The sequence below is a fragment of the Anolis sagrei genome, chromosome 5, assembly GCF_037176765.1.
Source record: "Anolis sagrei isolate rAnoSag1 chromosome 5, rAnoSag1.mat, whole genome shotgun sequence".
In the NCBI taxonomy this organism is placed as follows: Eukaryota; Metazoa; Chordata; class Lepidosauria; order Squamata; family Dactyloidae; genus Anolis; species Anolis sagrei.
In genome coordinates, this window is record NC_090025.1 from 46,607,397 (window position 1) to 46,620,144 (window position 12,748).

At 40.8% G+C, this 12,748-nt stretch overlaps 1 protein-coding gene across 1 annotated transcript in view; it reads right to left on the reverse strand.

Moving 5' to 3' along the window:
• Positions 1–1,201: 1,201 nt before the first annotated feature.
• FREM3 (FRAS1 related extracellular matrix 3) overlaps positions 1,202–12,748 on the reverse strand; it is a 106,457-nt gene continuing 94,910 nt past the window's right edge. Inside the window, exons 21-24 of the mRNA XM_060778895.2 lie at positions 9,993–10,119; positions 5,681–5,868; positions 5,439–5,585; positions 1,202–4,282 (exon numbers count right to left, since the gene is read on the reverse strand). Of these exons, the coding sequence (XP_060634878.2) occupies positions 3,752–4,282; positions 5,439–5,585; positions 5,681–5,868; positions 9,993–10,119 (993 nt within the window). The 3' untranslated portion in view covers positions 1,202–3,751. The remainder of the gene's footprint in view (positions 4,283–5,438; positions 5,586–5,680; positions 5,869–9,992; positions 10,120–12,748) is intronic.

A 12,748-nucleotide genomic window follows, 5' to 3' on the forward strand; every position in this document is an offset into this window, starting at 1 on the left:
GGCAATGCTGAGATGTGGACGCCAAAATTTGTTTAAGCTGTGTCCACTGTAGCAGCCACACAAGATCTGTCTTTGAGTCATTTACTCAGGCGTCAGATGAGACAAGACTACAGATTTGCTCCCTTCGTTTTCATATGTTAAATGATGCTTGGTATCCTGTTCATGGTTTATGCACCTCTAAATTCCTTTATACAAATGGTTGTATGTTTTTGGCCATGGTGTAACACTGGGGTCCTCAAACTATGGCCTGCCAAGATTGTTTACCCACACCACCCCACCAGCGCTATTTGTGCCCTACCACCACAGCTATTCATGGAGACAGAGAGAAGGAAGGGAGAAAGAAAAAAGGAAAGAGGGAGGGAGGAGGCAAAGAAGAAGAAAAAGTAGGAAAAAGTCAAGGAGTGAAGAGAGAAGGAAAAGAGGGAAAGGGGGGATGGGGGGGGGAGAAAAGGTAGGAAAAAGAGGGAAGAAAGGTAAAGAAAGGCAGGAAAAGGAACAAATTTAGAAAGTGTGGCATCGTTTGAACCTTAGACTGTGGCTTTGACTTCATTGCATAAGAATAGGAGAGAATGCTTGAGACCAGTGTTTGTTAATGTACCAAACCATAATTTACATATCCACATGTGGCTACTGGGTCTTTTTTATGCTCTCTAATAACTTTTAAAATGTATTTTAACACACACGTCATTGCTGACTTATGGGGCAAGTAACACAGGGTTTTCTTGCAAGTTTGGTTCACAGTCTGGGTCTTGCTTTTTCTGGGGCTGAGAAAGTGTGACTTGCCCAAGGTCACATGGTAGTTTCCATGGCTGAGTGGGAATTTCAATTCTAGTGTCCTAGTCCAACACTCAACTCACTATACCACAGTGGCTCCCATAACACTACATACAACAAAGCTACAGATAATCTTTTCTGTTCTACTCCAGCATAGAATGCCTTTTTCATTTCATAAAGTTGTTTGAGGAAAACAATCCACTATTGAACTTTCATTATGACCTTTAATATACTTGCCACTGTGGATTTTGAGAAAATGTATAAAGTGAAAGAAAAAAATTCCTAATGTTTCTAGAAGCACCTCTTCATCTGGAATAAGCTTCAAATTGTGATATAGCAGAAGAAAGAAATATGCCTCGGGAATCAAGTCAGCTTGAGGTGGCCTAATGCATTATATTTGAGTATAACAATACAGTACAGACACAAGTATGAAAGAAAACATTTTTATAAAATAACGGTCTAAAAACATTTTGGCAATTTAACAATAAAAAGGAACAGGTTACAGTTACATAACATGTTCAACATAGTACAGTTCAGTGATAGAGCATTTCAGTGCTTTCCTTAGTGATAGGTTGAACCTGCTTTATCCGAACCTTGAAACATGCAGGATATGTAAATTGCATAAATATACAACAGTGTAACTTGTATAACTTAGTTTACCTTCAGTCCCATAAATTGCAGGCAGCAGCTGTTCAATAAGGGCAAGACCACACATTAGGGAGAGGTAATGAAGGAATGCTTGTATTGGGCTGCTGAAGAAGGAAGCAAGACTCCTTCCAGCAACTGCAATGTACAGTAGTATGGGCCGGTAGAGCTTTTTTGAACTAACTGATTTTGCCTTATGCTGTAAGAAAATTGTGTCCACTGTATGTAGGAGTAGCACTAGCATAATTGAAAGTACATATGCACCTTTTTTAGAGGAAGTCATGTAAACCAGTCTCGTGCAACACAATTGTTGGAGGTAGACTTGAGCCACAACAGAAACTTGGACATGTGAAGACTCTCAGTTGCTATTTTAAAGCATGGTTGGGCAAAATGCAGTATATGGCTCTCAGAATGTCCCAAATAGATTCTTATGGAGTGTGGAGGGTATTTCCGCTGTGTTTGGAGTTTCCCAGAGCACATAGGGGTTAAAAACAATTGACAAAATTTTTCAATTTTGTGTCTCCCCAAATGCACTATGATATTCAGAACGGACGTGGAGCACGTTTCCACTGCATCTGACAAGCCATATTGACCAATTTAGCCTCAGAAGAGGCTTTTCTGAAACCCAAAACAAGGTCAAAATGCCCACATAACTTATAAATGCATATAAGGGCATTTTTATGGCTCCTGGCATTCCTTCTCTACGAGTGAAGAGGGGTGCCTACAATTTCTATTGTGTTGTCCAAGGAATGTTGGACCTACTTATCTAACCGATCAAAGAGCTTTATGTAATAAATGAGTTGGTGAAACTAATCTTAGTCGGCAAAAAATATTAAGGAATAATCTCCACTGAAATCTACGTGACATCTGAGAAATGGTATATAAGAGGCTGCTGTAATGGCTGCAGCTCCATAGGAACTTTCTAGAAGTAGAGCACATTTGAATCAAAAACACTAAACTATCCACAGATCCAATGGTTCACAAAACCTTCCTCTAAATCAATATGAAGAAACAGGGTTGTTGTGAGTTTTCCGGCCTGTATGACCATGTTCTAGAAGCATTCTCTCCTGAAGTTTCGCCTGCATCTATGGTAGACAACCTCTGAGGGTGCCTGCCATAGATGCAGGTGAAATGTCAGGAGAGGATGCTTCTAGAACATGGTCATACAGGCCAGAAAACTCACAACAACCCAGTGATTCTGGCCATGAAAGCCTTTGACAATAATATGAATAAATCTTAATGTACATTTTCAAATTGTTTGAAATAGAGATGCAAACAAAACAGTGAGAAAGATTGATAAATGGTATCAAAACAATGGGCTTACCTGGTACAGAGAGAAAGGCTTGCCCTTTCAAACAACAGTGTGATGTAGAAAAATGCGTGTGTTTATTTTTGTCACACTAATAAGGGCTCTTTATAAATGCAATGTTTTGTCAAGTATTTGCTAGTAACAATTCCAAATGCATTCGGCTTATAATTTGCTAGAGCTGCTTAAATGCATGACCTAAAATGCTCAATGTATCAGAAAACAAGAAATTAATGTCTTAAGTTATTCACAATATCTTACAGTATTTGCCAATCTCCCTTAGCAGAGAGGTGTCTGAAGTAAAACTAACCAGAACAGAAAATTTTACTAACTGGACACAGAAAAACAAGGGCTGTGTAATAATTATTAGGTTTATCAATAAAAGGCACAATATACACCAGCTTTAGAGTAGTAGTCTATTAAGGTACATTCCTAATACCTATAGTTAAAACACTCAAGAAGTACTCTTTAAATAAGCTTAGCATTTTTCCAGTGCAGTATTTCTCTCATCCACGCAAGATAGTACACTTCTACTCTGAGATCTAATTACAGATATTTCTACTCTATCGGGTTATAATCTGACCCCTCTCCATTTCTGGCACCCCCCGACCATTTCATAGTCAAGACGGGCATAACTCTAGGCACTATACAAGTTAAAAGGAAAGGAAATCAATATTCCTTTGAAGAGCACCAGGCTTTCATGATAGTAGATAAGGCACATTTATAGCTGATATTTTGAGCACCATTTCGGGGGGGGGGGGGGGGCACCACAAGATTTAATGAACATTTTATTCCAGGAGGTGGTTGTGTGCTTCTGGGAGAGCAAGGAGAGTTATAAATAAGCCACTCACACTTCTATATACTTCATCATATTTGCTATACTTTTCATATGCTGGAATCACACACCACCTAGCACCAAAATTGCAGCAGCCAGTTCCAAGTCTGTGCAAATTCAGTCCCCTCAATACTGGCTTCTGTGATGAACCAGAGTGTCTTCAAAGGACAACCCTTACTTTTGCAGTAAAATCAGACCTCAGAGCTGTCACCATTGCTGTGCTGTGTGGTCACAGTTTCATTGCTGTTAGAATAGTTGATGCATGAATCTGCTTTCCCGTCAGTAGACTGTCCCCTTCGCTTCAGAAGCAAGACAATAATCAGAACAGTGCAACAAAGAAGCAGCAGGCCGGCTGCCCCTCCAATAATGGGAACAATCTTGTCTTCTGCATCACTTCCTGTGATCTCTAATATTGGCTTTTCATAAGTCTTACCTTCTTGGGACTTATCATTCTGCCTGATAACAATTTTGTTAGATCGATCAAGAGCAATATGTTGGATGTTGGTGCCTCTGTTCTTGTCTACACCAATATCTTGGGCAAGAGCAGGAGCGTCTGAGATGGCTCTCCGAGCACGTCCAACATGCGGAGTGCCAGAGATCCTATTTGCTGAGGATAAAACACTGTGGAGCTCAGCACTTCGCTTTCCAAGGCCTCTGTGAGCATTGTCGCGGGATCGGACCATATAGATAGCATGAATGTACCACTCTCGACCAGCTGCTACCTGTTAGGATAAGAACAGACATGAAAAACATTAAGCAAATGTAATCTCAATGACAAATACAACTGCTTCCCAAAATATTTGCTTGGACAAAGAAACATGATAATGGACATCTCTACTTGGAAAAGGGTTTGGCTGCTAATGCGCTGTTCAAGACCAACAAGAGCAAAAACTACTGACTGATAAACATTTAAGTGCTGGTTAAAAGGAAAGACATTCTGTAGTACCTATCCTGGTTTTGTATGAAAGCAACAATCACAATCCATTGCCCACCTCGACCAAAATACTAACTCTATTTACTTGTTTGTTTATTTAAAACCCTAAAGTTAAAGGTTTCCCCTTGACATTAAGTCTAGTTGAGTCTGACTCTGGGAGGTGATGCTCATCTTCATTTCTAAGCCGAAGAGCTGGTGTTGTCCGTAGACACCTCCAAGGTCATGTGGCCGGCATGGCTGCATAGAGCACTGTTACCTTCCTGCCAGAGTGGTATCTATTAATCTATTCACATTTGCATGTTTTAGAACTGCTAGGTTGGCAGAAGCTGGGGCTAACAGCGGGAGCTCACCTTGCTCCCCAGATTTGAACCGCTGACCTTTGGTTCAGCAAATTCCGCAGCTCAGCAGTTTAACCTGCTGCACTACCAGGGGTTCCATTTAAAACCCTACCTTTTCCTAAATATAGGGGACAAGATGGCTAATGATTTCAATTAAAACACAAAAAAATAGATAGTACAAAAGTTAAAAATAATTAATAATCACATAAAAACATTAATTTATAAAAAAAATTCAAAGATAGTTGAAGTATAATATATTTAATATTATATACATTACTCCCAATAATAATAATATGTTATACTTTAGTCTCAATAAAATCACTAGAAATTGGAAACTGAATTAGATTGAATTATTCTCACTATTCTTCCCTGTAGAAAGCAAACAGACACACACAGAAGCAATGGTTAGTATTACATAAATAATACTGAATAGTAAAGAATTCTCTAAGAATATGACTTTCTGGTGTTTTGCCTATAACTTCTTAACAATAAAACAAGTTTTATCTCAGCATTATGTTATAAACCTCGGATGACAACAGGGAAAATTTTCAAACTGCTTTGCCAGCCAGGTAGGAAAAAAGGAATAATATTACTCTCAAATTTTACCTGGAATAGTGGAGTCGATAATAAGCTGAATCCATCGGAACCAGATTGCTTTATCAAGGGAAAACCATCTACATGATCAGCTGCTAGTTTAGCATTAAAGGGCATATTTCCAAATACTTTCGCCTGGGTATCAGGTTGAGCTTTATCCTAGAAAACAACGAACATTGGTATATTATGAAATTGAAGGTCTCAAATGTGGTTTTCTGTATTAGAATTCGACTGCACCGTACTAGTATACATACCAAAATCTTGAATCTGTATAATAAGGAAGGTGAATCAGCCAGGCAACCATATTCTCTGTTGTCTGGACTGTACTTGGGAACATATCCATCAGCCCCAGTGCACAGAAACACCTTTTCAATGTTGCAAATAAAAGATTCCCCTAAATTCTGAACAGGATCCACCATCACCCGACCATAGATCTCAGAGCCTAGAAATTAAGATTTGATTTTGTAAAAAAGTATTTATACCATGTATAAATGGCAGAAAGGCCCTTCCAATTAAATCATGTTCTCAGTAAGGCTAACAAAAATGTAATAGGGTTGATGTGAGTTTTGCAGGCTGTATGGCCATGTTCCAGAAGCATTCTCTCATGACATTTCGCCCACAGCAAAGGATGCCACCAGGCAGGAATCAGCCAGTCTTTGAAGCTGTAAGGCAATTCAATGCTAATCAAGGTAGCCAATTGCAACATTCACACCTGCCTCAAACAGACAAGAGTTCTTTCTCCCACCCTGGCCATTCCACAGATACATAAACCCATTGTCCTAGTGTCCAACAGACCTCACAACCTCTGAGGATGCCTGCCATACATGTGGGCGAAACATCAGGAGAGAATGCTTTTGAACTTGACCATACAGTGCAGAAAACTCACAGCAACCCAATGATTCTGTCTTCAACAATACAAAAATGTAATACATAATAACACATGCACACATATCACTAAAAAAGAAAAAATATTCACAGAACATTAAAATGTCCTGCAATAAATCTATACAGATAAAACAGTAAAACAAATGAAACTGCTTAAGTGTCCTTAAAACTCTAAATGAGAATGATTTTGCCAGATATCTAAATGGGCACACCATGTAAGTCTCTTGGAATAAGGCAATCTGAGTGCAAGGAGATGCAACAGACAAGACTCTCTCACTCACCATCACTTATGGCACACCCCAAAATTACAGATGGATATGTCAGTGTATGGATGCCTGACACAAAGGAAGCTGTTTGACTCTACAATATTAAAAACCAAAACTGTACTTTTAACTGAGCTTGATAAAATACAGGAGCCAACAAACCCTTCCATTCTGTGACCAATGGGGATTGAAAAGGCTGCTCTGGTGACAGTTTGGCTCACCTCTAGTCCCACCAATTGTAGAAAACACTTGTAAAGGTAAAGTTTTTCCTATGACATATACTAGTAAAGGTTTTCCCATGTCCAGTCATGTCGGACTCTGGGAGTTGGTGATCATCTCCATTTCTAAGCTGAAGAGCCGGTGTTGTCCATAGACACATTCAAGGTCATGTGGCTGGCATGACTGCATGGGGCACCGTCAGAGCAGTACCCATTGATCTACTCACATTTGCAAGTTTTCAAACTGCTTGGTTGGCAGAAGCTGGGCCTAACAGCGGGAGCTCACTCTGCTTCCTGGATTTGAACCTGCGACCTTTCGGTTAGTAAGTTTAGCAGCTCACTGTGCCATCGGGGGCCTTGCAGAAAACACTAGCTGCCACTAGTTCTTTACTAACAGTGATCCTAGTTAATTGGTAGCAAAAGACACAAACCCATGATTAAGAATGGTTGCATGCAATGCCCTTCTTCCTCACTAGGTGGCAACTCATATCCACAAGTTGATGGGTTTATATTGGAAGCATGAAGTGCTGCTAAAACAGATTGCTTCATTTTCTTTGTGCAGGAGATTTGTTATGAATACTATGAACTAAAACTTCCTAAAAGAAGTTTCATTCAGAAGCACTTCATCCAATGCATGTTTCAACTCAACAATCAGTACCAAAGGACAAAATTAAGGTATGAAACAGGTGCTCCTCCAATCCTTGAAACCTAGCTACAACTTTTTCAAAGTAATTTTTTAAAGTAGTTTCTTCTCAAAACTGCTTGTTACCTTGCAGCATGCGAGTTTCAGGATTGCTTGGGCTAGTTTGGTACAATCAATTTCTCTCAACCTAAGAAGAATGCAGTGGCCAGCTTCCTTTAAATAAACCTGGCCAAGGAAACCCATAGGTCAGTGTCAACCTGAAGGCACATTGAAGCGACATAAATAAATATCAAACATGTGAAAGACCAATAAATGAGTTTTGGAGCAAACCAAGCCTAAACTCTTCCTATAAACCAAAATAACTAAACTGAGACTCTTATACTTGGGAGATAACACGATAAAACATGACTCACTAGAAAAAAATAATGCTTGATAAGGTGGAAGGCAGTAGGAAGGGAGGAGAACTGCATTGTAGATAGGTATTATCAATCAGATTAAACAGCCCCAACTCTACAAAACATCACCAGGAGTGTTGATGACAGGGTGACGTGAAGCTCTCTTATTCATAGGGCTGCCATATATTGAAGTCAACTTGATGGCACTTAACCATAACAACAATATGCAATTAGTGTTCCAACCCAAAAACATCTGGAGCAACACTTGTCTCCTACTGTATTATAGACCAGCAGGTTGGAGGTTCGAATCCAGGTAGAGTGCGGATGAGCTCCTTCTATCAGCTCCGGCTCCCCATGCGGAAACATGAGAGAAGCCTCCCATAAGGATGGTAAATTATCAAAACACCCAGGCATCCCCTTGGCAACGTCCTTGCAGACGGCCAATTCTCTCACAACAGAAGCAACTTGGAGTTTCTCAAGTCGCTCCTGACATGAAAAAAGACTCTCTTTTGCCTGCTGTTTATTCTACTGTACTCCTGAATCTATTTTCCTTTTCCCCAAATTTATGCTTCTACAGGATACAAGTCTTTTTGCAACACTAGCTGCATGCAAGATGACCCTGTGGACTTTTTTTCCATATCAGAAGTGACTTGAGATGCTGTAAGTCACTTCGGGTGTGAGAGAATTGGCCGTCTGCAAGGACATTGCCCAGGGGATGCCCAGATTATTGATATTTTACCATCCTGTGGGAGGCTTCTCTCATGTCACTACATGAGAAGCTAGAGCTCGACAGATGGGAGCTTACTCCGCTCGCCGGATTCGAATTGCCAACCTGTTGGTAAACCAGTCTACTGACACAAGGGTTTAACCCACTGCACCACTGGGAGGCTCCTCACACTGCGGACTGAATGAATGTAACACAAAATGCTTCTGAAGCCTGCAGCAGAATCACAGTTTAATTGTGGGCACAATAGCCAGGTGAGTTTCCGAAACATCATTTTGGAATGTTACACAATTTTCTGGAAGAGGTGCTCCATCAAAAGAGCAAAGTGCTGCTAGATGGAATTCCTCTGGACAGAACTAAAGAACATGATACTTGAGAAATGTGTTGCAATCAGACAAATTCTGCTGAGAATTCAGGAGTAGGAGTGCTGCTTTTTTACTTCTTTTAGGTAATATTGAATATTTATTTATTTATTTACTTACTTACTATGTTTATATACCGCCCCTCTCAGCCCAGAGGTGACTCAGAGCAGTTCATAAAATGGCATCAATTCGATGCCATAACACTTATAACAAATAAAAACCATCATAAAATTCAGTTAAAACAATAACATATGATATAAAAATATAAAAACCATACAAAGCCTTAAGACATTATTGTGAGCGCCTCCATGTCAAATCATTATTCCATTGCGTTATCAGTAGTTCCAAATTCCATTTAGCTATGCTGTATTTGGGAAGGCATGCTCAAAAAGCCAGGTTTTCACTTTTTTTTGAAAAGTCAGGAGGGAAGGAGCCAATTTTATATCTCTAGGCAGGGCATTCCACAGTTGAGGGGCCACTGCTGAGAAGGCACTGTCTCTCATCCCCGCCAGACGCATCTGTGAGGAAGGTGGGAGTGAGAGCAGGGCCTCCCCAGAAGATCTTAATGTCCTAAATCAGTGATTCTCAACCTGGGGTCCTCAGATGTTTTTGGCCTACAACTCCCAGAAATCCCAGCCAGTTTACCATCTGTTAGGATTTCTGGGAGTTGAAGGCCAAAAACATCTGGGGACCCCAGGTTGAGAACCACTGTCCTAGATGTTTCATAAGGAGAGATACGTTTGGATTGGTAAGTTGGACCAAAACTGCATAGGGCTTTATAAGCTAAAGCCAGCACTTTGAACTGTGCCCACAAGCAAACAGGCAGCCACTGGAGCTGGCACAACAAAAGAGTTGTGTCCCTGAGCGCCGCTCCTGTTAATACCCTGGCTGCCGCTCATTGGACCATTTGCAGTTTCCGAACAGTCTTCGAAGGCAACCCCACATAGAGCACAATTATATTAATTGTAGGTGTGGAATTCATCCCATTACCAGTTTTTAGTCAGATAAATGCTGTCGTTAGAGGTAGGGCCATGCCACTGTCTTCTGTAGTATCAAAAGAATAAAGCTAACTTTACCTTCTGTGAATGCAACATCAGTTCCTTCTCCAAATCCCATGGAGCCATCAGACAGCCAGAGGTCCTTTTTGGACAAGAGGAACATTTGGGTATTGAGATTGAATTCAGCTGCTACTGGGTCACTGACCTGGATAAAAGAAAAAGTTGTGGCAGGAATCACTACAGGGTTTAGCGGGCCAAGTGGGGAGAATCTGCCTGGAGCGTTCTAAATTTCACCCAGGTTAAATTAGTACTCATGAGTCTTACACTTGATGCCAAAGCAAACAGTGCAGCATTAAATGTGTCTGCACGCATCCAGGCTTCAAAAGGTGTGTGTTTCTGTAACTGTCTGAATCAACAGACCATACAGGGAATCCCTGATCCCTACATGAAGAATCAACAGAACTATATTTACAAATAACAGCAAAGCTTTTGGAAGTATAATCCAATGAGTTTCAGTAAAACAGAACCAGAAAGTTCTGTGCACAGAGAGGGATTGCAGATAATGACTTTCTACTGCTCTCCTCTATAATACTGTGTTATACAGAATCAAAAGTCTGATCCATTAGGCTGGGAGTTCCTGTTTGTGGCCTAAGGACCCCTGGGAGTCTTCAGTTTTTCTTCTGTTCATTCAAAATGTTCATTTTGTAGTAAAAGAGTCCACAATGTTCATTAGATTCTCAAAGGGACCTGTGCCTTATAAATGGTTTAGAGCAGGCATAGGCAAACTTCAGCCCTCCAGGTGTTTTGGACTACAGCTCCCATAATTAATACTGTCTGTTAGGAATTGTGAGAGTTGAAGTCCAAAACACCCGAAGGGCCAAAGTTTGCCCATGCCTGGTTTATAACTATTGATCTAGTCCATTATCGGATATTCTGACTAACACCGGCTTTTCATAAGGGAGTTTCTGGAATGATTGACAACCTATCTAGTTTAGTATTCAAGAATGCTTTTATGGAGGACACCACAATAGCTCAGTGTGATAGCCCAGGATGCACACACATGCCTGATATTGATAATAACTTACATGCATATATCTTCAGCAGTAGCCACTATTTACTGCTGTGGTTTCCATCATTTGCTTACCTAATTTCTTTGATGGACTTAGGGGCTTAATGGGAGGGGAGAATGTTGTACTTAAGGCAGAACTGTGTCTTTTTTCTTCTCCTACATTAGGGTCAGCATAACTGCTTTATCAAGGTCCATTTATGAGACTTCTAGATCCATAGTTCTGTGCATAAAAGCCACAAGCCATAAAGGGACTGTGCCAATTCCCATGCTCATTTTGGCTAGCTAAAATGACACATGGGATGTATAGCAGAATGAACACCAACAATCCATTAATGTAACCAATTTCTTATACTTATTTATTTATTTATTTACTTCACATTTGTCTCACCCTGGGGGGCAGGGGATGGGGACGGGGGGCTCAAAGTGGTTTCCAAAATATTTAAGGAAAAATTTAATGCCTCACATGAAACCTAACATAAAAAAACAATAACATATAACTACCAATTAGATCATAAAAACATAACAACATTTGGAGATTAAAATGTGGAGTTAAAAACATATCAATATATCAATCATAGTCAAGGCCATTCCAAATATCAAATATCAATTGCACATAATTCATGATCATTCCTTATATTGCGTATTGTCCTAAGGCTTGGTTCCATAGCCAAGTTTTTCCTTTTTTTCTAAAGGCTAGGAGGGAGGGAGTTCCATAGTCGAGGAGCCACCACTGAGAAGGCCCTATCTCTCATCCCCACCAGTTGCACCTGCGCGGGGGGGTCGGACCGAGAGCAGGGCCTCCCTGGATGATCTTAACCTCCAAGATGGTTCATAGAGGGAGATACATTAGGACAGGTAAGCTGGACCAGACTGTTTAGGGCTTTATAAGCTAAAGCCAGCACTTTTGAATTGTGCTCAGTAACAGACTGGCAGCCAGCGCAGCTGATGTAATAGGGCGGTTGTGTGCTCCCTATACACTGCACCAGTGTGCAACCTGGCTGCTTGCCCATTGGACCAATTGAAGCTTCCGAACAGTCTTCAAAGGCAACCCCACATAGAGTGCATTGCAGTAGTCTATTTGGGATGTAACCAGAGCATGGACTACTGTGGCCAAGTCTGACTTCCCAAGGTATGGGCATAACTGGTGCACAAGCTTTAATTGTGCAAAAGCTCCCCTGGCTACTGCCAAAACCTGGGGTTCCAGGCTCAGCGATACATTCAGGAAAACTCCCAAGCTGCAAACCTGTGTCTTCTGAGGGAGTGTAACCTCATCCAGCACAGGCTGTAACCCTATACCCTCCTGTTCGGCCTTACAACTAATGGTGGGACTGACAACCAAAGTCATGCCACTTTATTTTTATGCCCATTCCTGCATTACCTCTTCTCTGAAGGGCCATTTCTCTCACCTAAAAAGTTGAAATGAGACTAAGATGAAATAAGCTAGAAGCCAGTGAATGAACCCAGAAGAGTTCCACTCCTCATATAGTGGAAATGAGCCTGACACAAATTGCTGACTTGTGTAACGTTTTCTACTCCTTTTTTGTATCCTGCAATCCAGGACCACTTACCAAAATCTCTCCTACCCTTGCTCTGATATCCCAGAGCAAAAATGCAGGAAAATACAACATAATGAGCATCATGTCTATAAATGTGACCAGGAGAGAGGAAACAAGAGCCACAGGGCTGCCATCTAAAGTTCAGTGTTATCCTTTCTGTCTTGAAGCAACTTTATAGACAACTGAAATGTCAAGACCAACTAGCTGTA